We start from the raw sequence: 12,727 nt of genomic DNA on the forward strand, positions 1-12,727 counted from the left end.
CACAAATATTCTCTAGGATAAGTCCTCTCTACTTTGGCTTTATGCTGAGAAAGCTAAGGTGTTGCCCATAAGTTTCTTGAAGCCCTCCTGTTCTTAGAAGCCATATATTGAGAAGACATCCTTAATATTATTAATTAATATTACTAATGACAGGACAACCTCTAAGTTAACCCTTAAACGCTTTATAGGGCCTTTTGTCTGAATAGTGCTGTGAGGCATGACCTTTGACTTTTCTGAGGTAACTCACAGTCACACCCTTGGCTGCAAGATTAGATCACACTTTTTTCCGAGAACTCTGAGTCTTATCTTTGCTCAGAAACACTTCTTAGAATCAGCATCGTTTGCCATCTGGAGGGGCTATGAATCTTCAAAACTAGTAAATATTGGCTCTGTTTTATTGCACAATCCTTTCTTTAGTGTATTTCTCTTCTCTCACATCTGACTATAAGCAACACAAAAAGAAACTAGGCAGTACTTTTAACACTTTGGCAGACCTCTAATTTCATTAAATACTACCTTTAACCTTTCAGTTTACTGCAGGCAACATGCTGCTAAACTTACTCTGCCACTGTATAACAAAGACCACTTTCTACCCGTTTCCAGTAAGACCTTCCTCACTTTAAATTCTCGCTGGCAGCTATCTCAAAGTCTAGTAACCTACTAACAGTTTGTTTAAAGCCCTTTAAGCTTTCATTGATACTCTTAAAGTTCTGACAACTTCTATACACTGTCAGCTCCAAAGCCACACCACATTTCAAGTTTTCATAACAGCACCTATTTACAGGTACCAAGATCAGTATGTTATCAATTGCTGCATAATAAATTACCCCAAAATTTACCAGCTTAACATAGCAAACATTATCTCACAATGTTTCTGAGGGTCAAGAATCTGGGAGCAGCTTAACTGGGTTGATTCGGTGTAGAGTTTCTCATGAGGTTGCTCTCAAGGTATGGCTGGGTTTCAATCATCTGAAAGCTGAACTAGAACTAAAGGATCCGCTTCCAAGGTCACTCACATGGTTGTTGCAGGCCTCCGTTCCTCTCTATTGGCCAGAGATCTCAGTTCCTCACCATGTGGGCCTCTCCATAGGCTGCCTGAGTGTCCTCGCCATATGCAGTTGAATTCCCCCGAGTGAGAAATGAGAAAGAGAGACAGCTAGAGTGCGTGTGCACCTAAGATGTAAGCCGCGGTGTTTTTTTATAACCTAATCTTGAAAGCGATGTATCATGAGTACTGCTATATGCTATTGGCCACACAGACCAACCTCAGTAAAACATGGAAGAGGAGTGCCCAAGAATATGGATATGAGGAGTTGGGGATCACTGGGGAACATAGTGGAGAATATTATCTTAACTTACATGCTAACACTATTGCATAGTTTAATTTTACATGCATTTTCAACTCCATAAAAATTATTATCAATGTTTTCAACAGTCCATCTTAAGATTTATTCACAACATTTACATTTTGTCAGTCTACACTGTTTTCCTGCATCTCCAAGCTTACAACTGGAATAATTTTCCTTCCTTTCTTAAGATTATTTTGTAGTGCCTTTAGTACAAGTCTGCAGGTAACAAATTATATTAGTTTTTATTTGAAAATCGCTTTTTTCACCGTCATCCCTGAAGGATTATTTTCTTAGTCACAGAATCCTATATTGGCAGTTATTTTCTTTTAACATATCAAAGTCTACTGTTTTCTGGCTTCCACAGTTTCTCTTGAGAAATCATTACTTTGTCTTATCCTTATTTTGAAGATAATATGTCTTTTTCTCTGGCTATTATTAGAAATATTTTTTTGCCTCTGCTTTTGAACATTTGTACTGGGTACTGTTTTGTTTGTATTATTTCAGTTTGAGATTCATAGCATTTCTTTAATCTAAAGCATGACACCTTTCTCAGCTTGGGAAAATTCTCAGCTATTACCTCCGTAAGTATTAAGTCTACTCATTCTTTCTTTCCTCTCCAAGATTCCAACTACATGTATGCATGTTAAACTTATTTACTGCATTCCATTTATGCCTTAGCTTTTTTCTGTATTTTCTATTCTTTTGTCTCTCTAAGCTTTAGACTCTATATTTTCTACTGACAAATCATTTAGTTTACAAATTTTCTCTTCAGTTCTGTTTGGTCTAATAATTTTCTTCCTAAACATTAAATCCACAAAATTTTCATATTATTAGTTTTAGAATTCTATTTGCTTCTTCTTTAATAGTTTTACCCTACTTCTTTTTTTTTTTTTTTTTAGCATAATAAGCCCAGTATTCTAAAATCTAATAACTCAATTACCTGGGTTTCTTATGGGTCTGTTTCTATTGTCTGCTGTTTCTCTTGGATTTTGATTCCGTTGTATTTTCTGCTTATATCCCTGCTTTCTTTTCGTCCATTCTTTGAGTGTTGACACTATAAATTACGCATTTTAGAGATCTTTGAGGTACAGGAAGATGTTTAACTTTGTTTCTGCATTATAGCTAAGGGAACCACCAATCCTAGATTCTTTAATGCAATCAGAGATGGGTAATATTCAAAGTTGGGCTTCAGCCACTATAAGCTGTTCTATGTACTTCTTTGAGTTCCACCTGCATCAGTCATGTGGGGCACAGTGAAAATGCAAATGAAATTCCCAGATTTAAGTGTGATTAATTAAATTTTACTGCAGATTTAATGTTGTAGGAAACTGCATCTGTAATAACAACTCCAGGCAATGTAATGTAGCATATGAACATTTGCAAACTATTTTACAGGTTGAATATATTTCATTTATCTTATTAAAAATAAGTATGCGGTCTCCTAAGAGATTTGTCAAATGTTTTTTCTTTCTACTTGTGTGAAATTTTTTATTATATTTTACTTTGTTATTACACAGAGGTTTCAAGAACTCTCAGTGAGGAATACTTCAAAGAGTAACGGCAACGAAGTTGGCAGTTGATCTGTTTACCATATTGAAGACTGCTAGTGTATAACGTGCTACATTTATAAGAAAAAAAAAAGTGTATCGTTAAGATTAAAGGAATACAGTTGAATACATTTAAAGATATTTTGGACACAATTTTTCCTTTATCCTAGGAATGAAATAATTCTAGATAGTTTTACAGCTAAATAGGCTATCCTTTGATCAAAACACTCAATTCTCCAGCAACTATAGATAAAGCAACTTGATCATTTTACAGCTCTATAAGGCTAGCATTCCTACAAGAGAGAAATTCTAATTTAGAAATGGCTGAGTGAAACTAAGGAATAAAACTAAACAAAAATAAATAAAAGGTACACTCAAGATCTGTTCAGAAAATAAGATCCAAGGTTAGCTTCTAATATACCTAAAACCATAGATACACAAATAAAAACTGTTAATATGGCAACTTCGTAGCACCAATTACAAATAGATTCAAATACAGTTTGGTCTACTAGAGGTTTTTTTTACCTTTATGTTACCTAATCCAATTTTTTAATTGTTTCTATGCTGTGGGGGACGGGGGAGTGCAGGGGGACCCAAACCAGATATAAAATTATACCAAGAGATTTTGGTCCCTTCTCAGCCTCCCACCCCTCCCATAATAAATGATCAAACACATGTGTAAGGTTCGCTCATTTACCTTGAATATTTGGTATTCTACTATAGCAACACCCTTATTTATTGCTTTTTAGTTCCCTAAAATAAAGAAAATTGGTTATTCTCAATGTTTCTAGACTATAATTTTAAAATATTAAAGGATATGAAAAAAATCTACATTTTCAAGTTTAAAAAATTTTTATGTTCCAAAAAACATTGCTTCAACTTTTAGTTTCTTCATTGTTTTCAATTGTTTTATCAAAAACAGTGCAGCACAGAAAACAGGGTCAAGTTGCCAAAGTCTGTATCCTGATATGACTTTCTAAAATAACTAGATCCTAAGTTCTTATCCTCATTTCCTATTTGTAAAATGGGGATATTACTACTTACCTTATAGAGTTTCTCTCTATATACAGAGGATTAATCAATAATACGTACTTACAAGAGTGGCTAGCATAAGTATACCTTCTTAACGTGTTACTTGCCATAATTATAACACAGTGTATGGTAATTTTGCTGACTTTTTCTCTAAGATAAGTGATAAGACTTCACAATTCATTGAATTAATAATAAAATGTGAACTAATCAATAAAAATAATATTTATAGTCAGTCATTATTAAAATGTACCTTTCGTGCTATTGGCTCTTGACCTTCCATCAATGTGTACCAGCTGACAAGTTTATTCCAACCTTCAGTTGGCAACAGTATGTAATCCAATTCATCAATAAGATGTTCCTTAAGTGACTGGGCATCGCCATCTGCAAAAAAAAAATAATAATAAACTTAATACATAAAAAGAAACAATAGTACCTAACTCTACATACTTTGGTTGGACACATTACAAATTAAACTCATGAAGGCTAATTTAAGAAGTATTTAAGGCCGGGCGCGGTGGCTCAAGCCTGTAATCCCAGCACTTTGGGAGGCCGAGACGGGCGGATCACGAGGTCAGGAGATCGAGACCATCCTGGCTAATATGGTGAAACCCCGTCTCTACTAAAAAATACAAAAAAAAAACTAGCCGGGCGACGAGGCGGGCGCCTGTAGTCCCAGCTACTCGGGAGGCTGAGACAGGAGAATGGCTTGAACCCGAGAGGCGGAGCTTGCAGTGAGCTGAGAGACGGCCACTGCACTCCAGCCTGGGCGGCAGAGCAAGACTCCGTCTCAAAAAAAAAAAAAAAAAAAAAAAAAAAAAAAAAAGTATTTAAAACAAGTTTTAAGCTCTAAAGCGATTCAGCTCCCTTATATCAGGGGTGTCCAATTTTTGGGCTTCCCTGGGCCGTACTGGAAGAATTGTAACACTAACAATAGCTGATGAGCTAAAAAAAAAAAAAAAAAAAAATCTCATAATGTTTTAAGGAAGTTTACAAAAATGTGTTTGGCTGCACTCAAAGCCATCCTGGGCCGCATGCAGCTCATGGGCTGCAGGTTGGACAAGCTTGTCATACATATTTCAAAATAAACTACTGCTTTAAAACTTTCAGTTTGTACCATAAATCAAAAAGCAGTATTTAAGAACATAATTCTTTTATTAGGTTCTTTAAAAAATACTATGGAGTAACTGTTAAGTCAAGAAACTCGACAAAAGAGTGTTTCCCACATATTTTGAGTAGCAGAGATCCCTCACATGGTAACAATATTCATTCTAGCATCAACCTTTGTAGGAAATTCAGAAGCAAATCAACAACCTTTTACAATGACGCCACGACACATGGGCTAGGAACCATGACAGAAATCACAAACGGACATCTTGTGAACCATTTCATTATTCCAGAAGGCCCACAATCTGGATTTCTCCCAAGATCTAAAATGGAGGTAATTCTTCAGATGTGGTTCTAATTTACAATCCACTTTCAAATCTAGTTAGACTAAAAAAAATTTAGTACAAGACAGGCCACAGATCTAGAAGAAATTTCTGGAACCATACCTAAATCACAGTCCTAACCTGAGATTTGTTATCTGTTCATCTTAATTTTTAAAATGCAGAAAGAGGAACAGAAATATCTCACTGAGTTATATATCCAACTTAACAGATATTTTTCTTGTCCTAAGTGAGTCTTAATTAACAGATATAGAAAGCAAAATTGTTCTTGGTAGCATTTCAATAATGAGAACACACTATATTCAGTAAGATATAACAATATAAATCAAGAAGCAGGAAAAAACCTGAGGGATTAAGAGAATGTTACTTATTCTGTGTTTTGCAACTATAGTCTACTTTGCATTTTCTAGACTTGTACATGAAAACAGTACCTGCTTTCTGTTACTATAGACAAATTTGCAATTTTTAGAGTCTTACATAAAAATAGTATGTCCTCTTTTTTGTTTGGCTTCGTTCATGCCATGTAATTATTTTGAGATATATCCATGTTTTTATATATCTTAATTTCTTTTAATTGCTGAGTGGGAATTCATTGTATGGATATGCTACATTTTGTTTATCCATTTAGGTGTTGATGGGCATTTGAGTTGTTCACAACTTTTTCTATTACAAATAACACTGTGTGACCATTTGTATACAATTGGTCATATGGATAAAATGCTTTCATTTATTTTGGGTAAATATCTAGGAGTGGAATGACTGGACTCTATAATAAATATATGTCCAACTTGTTAAGAAACTGCCAGACTGTTCTCTGAAGTGGTTTTACGATATGACATTGACAGAAAGTGTATGAGAGTTCTACTTCCTCTACAATCTTGCCAACACTTGGTATGGATCAGTTTTCTCATTGCGTTTTTAATCTTCATTTCTCTAATATGAATTATGTTGAGCATTTTTGCACGTGCTTTTTGAAACCTGTATCTTCTTTGGCGAATTATGTGTTCAAATCTTTTGCCTACTTTTTCCTTTGGGCTTTATGTTTCCTTCAAAATGAGTGGTATAAACTATATATTCTATCAGCTACATTATTGTAAATATTTTCTCCCACACTGTGGCTTCTCTTTTCTTTTTCTTAACAGTGTCATTTAAAGAAGCTTTTATTACTGATGAGACACAATCTCATCTTTTTTCTTTTATCAACCTTCTTTTGAATCATATCCAAGAAAACTTTGGCTAATACAACATCAAAAAGATTTTTTCCTAAAAGGTTTAGTTTTTACATTTAGGTCTATAATCCATTTTGGATTAATACTGTATACAGTGCCATGTATGGATCAAAGTTCAGTTTTTTGCAAACAGATATCCAAATGCTCAAGCCGCATTTGTTTAAAAGACTATCATTTTGCCAGTGAATTCCTCTTTTACCTTTTCCTAAACTTATATGACTATATATGTGAAGATCTATTTTCGGATTCTCTAATCTGGTCAATTGATGTATTTGTCTTTATGTCAGTATCAATTATATTATTATAGCTTTAAAATAAGGATTGAAATCAAATAGTGTTAACGTGTATGATTTTATTTGAGAATTCAAAGTTGTTTCAGCCATTCTGTCATTTGAATTTCCACATGAATTTTTGGGTCAGCTTATCCATTTCTATTAAAAAGCCTACTGGACAACTCCATATCCACATGCAAGGGTGAAGTTACACCACTACCGTACACTATATACAAAATTAACTTAAAGTAGACCAATGGTGTAAACGTAACAGCCAAAACTATAAAACTCTTAGAATAAAATGTAAGTATAAATGTTATACAAATCTTTGCAACCTTGGTTTCAGCAATGCTTTCTGACACTGAAAGCACAAGCAACAAAGGGAAAAAAAGGCAAATTGGACTTAAAATTAAAAAACTTATGTGCTTCAAAGGTCACAATCAAGAAAATAAAAAGGCCACAAAATAAGAAACAATTTTTGCAAATCATACATTTGATAAGGGTCTAGCATCCTAAATAAATAACAAACTCTGAACATACAATAATAAAAAGACAAACAACTCTACTAAAAATGGGCACAGGATCTGAATAGATATTTCACTAAAAAAGATATATAACAAGCACAAAACAAAGAACTTATCATCATTAATCACCAGGGAAATGCAAGTCAAAAATCACAATGAGATACCACTTCACACTTACTTGGACGGCTATAATAAAAAGGACAGACAAGAAAGAACAAGTGTTGGCAATAATATGGAGCAATAAATCCTCATACACTACCAGCAACAATGTAAAATGATGCAACGACTTTGGAAAAACAGTCTAACAGTTCCTAAAATGGTAAAACAATGAAGTTTAAAAAGACCCAACAATTTCATGTCTAGGTATCTACCCATTAGAAAGGAAAACACACCTACCCAAAAACTTTTACGAGAATGTTTGTAGCAACAATACTCATAAGAGCCACAAAGTGAAAACAACTCAAATGTCCAAAGTGTGCTACCATTCAGTAGAAATCATTCATCCATAAAAAGAAATTAAGTACTGATTCATGCAACAACATGGATAAAACATGAAAACATTGTGCTGTCCTAAGTAAAAGAAGACAAACATAAAAAAACATGTATTGGGCTGGGCGCAGTGGCTAACACCTGTAATCCCAGTACTTTCGGGGACCGAGGCGGGTGGATCACCTGAGGTCAGGGGTTCAAGACCAGCCTGGCCAACATGGTGAAACCCTGTTTCTACTAAAAATACAAAGATCAGCCAGGTGTGGTGGCACGCACCTGTAATCCCAGCTACTTGGGAGGCTGAGGTGGGACAATCACTAGAACCTGGGATGTGGAGGTTGCAGTGAGCTGAGATTGCACCACTGCATTCTTGTCTGGGCAACAAAGTGAGACTCTATCTCAAAAAATAAAAAAATAAAAAATAAAAAAAAAAAAAAACAGCAAAAAAACCACACATATTGTATGATTCCATTTATATGAGATGTCCAGAATAAGCAAATCCACAGAGACAAAGGAGATTAGTAGTTGTCTAGAGCTGGGGGTGGCAGCAGAGAAGGGATAGGGTGTGATTCCTAATGGGTACAAGGAATGTTTTACAAAATTCAATTAGGTCAAGTTGATTAACAGTGTTGTTCAATTCTTTGGGCTTCGTGAATGTAGATGCCCAATTTCTCTTCCCAGTTTTAGGAAGTTTCAGTCATTATTTCATTCTTCTTTTTTTTTTTTTCTTCAAGACAGGGTCTTACTCTGTCACCCATGCTGGAGTGCAGTGGTGCGATCTCAGCTCACTACAACTTCCGTCTCCCAGGCTGAAGCAATCCTCTTACCTCAGTCTCCTGAGTACTAGGACTACAGGTGTATGCCACCACCCACAGATTATTTTATTTTATTTTTTGAGATGGAGTCTTGCTCTGTCGCCAGGCTGGAATGCAGTGACACGATCTCAGCTCACTGAAACTCTGCCTCCCAGGTTCAAGTGATTCTCCTGCCTCAGTTTCCTGAGTAGCTGGGACTACAAGTGCGTGCCACCACACCCGGCTAATTTTTTTGTATTTTTAGTAGAGATGGGGTTTCACCATGTTGGCCAGGATGGTCTCGATCTCTTGACCTTGTGATCCTCCCGCCTTGGCCTCCCAAAGTGCTAGGATTGCAGGCGTGAGTCACCATAACTGGTTGGATTATTTTTTTGTATTTCTTCTAGAGACAGGGTTTCACCACGTTGCCCAAGCTGATCTGGAACTCCTGTGTTCATGTGATCCGTCCATCTTGGCCTCCCACAGTGCTGGCATTACAGGTGTGAGCCACTATGCCTGGCCTCAGTATGTCTTTAAATATGCTTTCTGCCCCCCTCACTTTCCTCCTTCTGGAACTTCCATACACACAAATTCATTTGATGGTGTCCCATAAGTCACTTGGACTTCCTTTACTGTTTTTTATTATTTTTATTCCTTTGATTGGATAATTTCAAATGATCTGTCTACAAGTTTGCCAATTTTTCTACTTGATCAAGTCTGCTGTTGAAGACCTCTAGTGAATTTTTCAGTTATTGTATTCCAAAATTTGTTCGGTTCTTCATAATTTTTAGCTCCTTGTTGATATTTTGTGAATTTTTATTTTTCTGGTTTTGTTAAGTTGTCTATGTTTTCTTGTAACTCAGTGAGCTTTGTAAGACAATTATTTTGAATTCTCTGTCAGGCAATTCATCTCTATTTCTTTATGGTCAGTTTCTGGAGATTTTATTTCTTTGTGTCTTGTTTCTCTGATTGAGTTCTCCCAGGTTTGCACAGGTGTTTGTGCAACTAAAGAAACAGCCACCTGTCCCAGTCTTTATGAACTGGCTTTGAAAGGCAAATAGCTTCACTTCCACTCATCAGCTGGCTAGAGATTCTGAGAACATCTCAAACTTTTTTTGTGGATATGTCTTTTCTGTACTTGTGCATGCAGATTCCTAATTAGAAGGATTTATTGACTTTCTTTTTTTTTCAAGGAGCCCATAATCTCTTCTTCCTTATGGTATCTTACTACATCATACCACAGACCAGAACATTAGAGGCACATCCCGCTTGTCTTCCTTTTCCTTGTAAAGAAACCTTGAGTTCTCTGCCTTCTCAAATCTTCTAGAGCTGTGCTGAGTGCAGCAAGCCACTTGCCCCTTTTCTTTTGTTCCTATCTGCCCCCACCAAACTCTGCCAGTTCCATTAGCCCACTGGCTAAGGTAAGACAGTAATCAGGCCTTCAAGCAGTACCCTGAAAGACTGGAACACTGGAGGTACACTCCACTCCTTTTCCTCTTTCCTAGGAGACAAGTCTCAGGTTCTATGCCTCCTCCCAATATTACAGGGTTGTGGTAGCTGCAGCAAGCCGCCTATCCCTTTTCTTTTGTTCTTAATTTTCCCCAGTTATTTGAAATATGTCAGCTCTCTGGTACAATGAGGCATGACAGAAACTGGCCCCTCAGGCAGCACACTGAAAGGCATGGGCAGTGTAGGATGCCTCCACTCCTCTTCTTCCTTCCTGGGAGAGAAGCCTCAGGTTCTTAGCCTTCTCTCAATCTCTGAGAGCCTTCCAGCTCCAGCAACCACCTACCCCTTTTCCTCTGTTAACTGCCCCCAGGCATCAGAACTATGCTGGTTCCATCAGCACTCTGTGTAAAGTGATAAAAATTTTTTTAAAAAACTGGCCTGTTGGGTAGTACACTGAAGGGCTGGAAAATTAAACACAAGATCTCTCTCTTTCCCCCCAAGGGAGAGGTCCTGATCTGTGACAATCTCTCTTGAGACTAAGCTAAGTCTCCTTGGAGGAGGGGCTGATGGGGGCAAAATAAAATTGTTCTTACCCATTTCAATATTGTTGTTCTCAGTTTTGTGCTCATCTGGAGTACTGCAAATTCTTAACTGGATCTTGGGTTTCTCATAGTCTGGACCATTGTTACTTCAGTGTTTCTGTTGGGGGTTGGGGGCTGGGACTTTCTATCCTATCATCCTGCTGACATCACTCTTCTTCACATATTTTCAAGTTATGCTATTAGGTAGGTATATATTTAGGATTACTATATTCTCTTGATGAACTATCCCATCACATTGGTCATTATAAAGTGACCTATCCCTGATAATTTTCTTTATTCTGAAACTTAATGTCTCTGACTTTTTAAAAACTAGTGTTAGCATGTGTATTAGTTTTCCACTGTTGCATAATGAATTACCATAGCGGCTTAAACATCACCGATTTATTAGTTCACAGTTCTGTGGGTCAGTAGTTCAGGAGGGCCCAAATGGATTTGTGCTTGGGGTTTTACAAGGCTGAAGTCAAGATATCACCCCTACTGGGCTCTTATCTGAAGGTCTGAGGGAGAATCTGCTTCCAAGCCCATTCAGGTTGTTGGCAGAATTCAGCTACTCATGGTTGTGAGTCTGAGATTCCCGTTTCCTAGCTGGCTGTCAACCTGAGCCCTCTCTCTGTTCCTAGATGCTGCCTGCCTTGCATCTCACACGATTCCTTCCAACTTCAAACCAGCAATGACATGTTGACTCTCTTTCATGCATCTCTGAATTCTTTTACCACCAGCCAGAGAAACTCTCTGCTTTTAAAGGGTATGTGTGATTAGATTACGTTCACCAGGATAGTCTCCTTTTGAAACATAACATAATCATAGGGGTGATGTCTTCATCCTATTTACAAGTTTCACCTACACTCAAAGGGGAGAGTATTACATAAGAGTGAGGATCACTGGGGATTAGTCTTGCTTACCACAGCCTGGTGTTATCTTTTTCCATATCTTTCCTTTAATCTGTCTGTGTCCTTACATTTAAAGTGAGTTTCTTGTAGGCAGTTGATAGCTGGTTCTTAACTTTTTAATCTAATCTCACCACCACTACCTTTAGTTGAGGTGTTTACATTTAATGTGATTATTCATAGAGCTGGGTTTCAATCTAGCAACTTTTAATTTTGTATTTGTCTCATCTGTTCTTTATTAATTTTTTCCATGTCTTGTGGGGGAGATTTGTTTTTAAGATCGACACTGCTTGTCATTATTGATCATATTTTCCTGCTTCTTCACATGCCAGGTAATATTTGGTCAGATCCAAGCCATTATAAATTTTACATTTTTGTATGCTGGATATTTTGTATTCTTATAAATACTCAAGTTTTATTCTGAAATGCAGTTAGGTTAATTGGAAATAGTTTGATGCTTTCAGGCTAGCAGAGCAGGAAAATTAATTTCACCCTATTATATAAGTAAAACTGTTCTCAGAAGTCTATTCTGTAAATTATGTGGTTTTCCACTCTGGCTGCTGAGAACACAAATGATTCTCAATCCTATTATTAGCCTCGATGATTGTTCCTTCTTTTCAGTGGTACCTCGTCTGGCCTTGGAAAGTTTTCTCACATGCAAAGTGCGGATTAATAGTTGAAGACTTAAGAGTAACCCTATGGAGGGTCTAGGTCTCTCTCTCTGAGCTACTCACTACTTTCTGGTATTTTCCTGGATTCTTGTAGGCTTGGTTTTCCCGGACTGCAAACTCTGTTTCCTCAACTAAGGGAGAACGCAAGGGTCTGCATGGGTTTCATCTTCCCATGTTGTGTCTTGGAAACTCTTTCAATGCAGTAAACTGAAGGCAGTCGGAGGGCTTACCTATTTTGTTTCCCATCTCTCAAGGATCACTGTTTTCCGCTGCCTGATATCCAGTGTTTTGAGAACCACTGTTAGAAATGGAAGTTCTGATACTTATGGTTTGTCCCCTTTACCCACAGTAACAGGTATATAGAAGTGGACTGGCAAGTAGTGAGCGCTGTAGAAAGCTAATGCAAAAATTTAAGAATGTAAGCATATACGATTATT

The 12,727-nt window shown here is 36.9% G+C and overlaps 1 protein-coding gene across 6 annotated transcripts in view; it reads right to left on the reverse strand.

Moving 5' to 3' along the window:
- Window positions 1-12,727, reverse strand: part of USP15 (ubiquitin specific peptidase 15) — a 148,288-nt gene that overhangs the window by 100,372 nt on the left and 35,189 nt on the right. For 3 of the 6 annotated variants that reach the window (XM_010381127.2, XM_010381128.2, XM_010381131.2), the window contains exon 3: window positions 4,179-4,309. In XM_010381127.2, coding sequence (XP_010379429.1) covers window positions 4,179-4,309 — 131 coding nt within the window. Of the gene's footprint in view, window positions 1-1,016; window positions 2,404-4,178; window positions 4,310-12,727 lie in introns of those variants that run through there. The other 3 variants (XM_030939743.1, XM_030939739.1, XM_010381129.2) reach the window with 3 other exon arrangements.

The sequence above is a fragment of the Rhinopithecus roxellana genome, chromosome 10 (genome assembly GCF_007565055.1).
Source record: "Rhinopithecus roxellana isolate Shanxi Qingling chromosome 10, ASM756505v1, whole genome shotgun sequence".
Classification (NCBI taxonomy): domain Eukaryota; kingdom Metazoa; phylum Chordata; class Mammalia; order Primates; family Cercopithecidae; genus Rhinopithecus; species Rhinopithecus roxellana.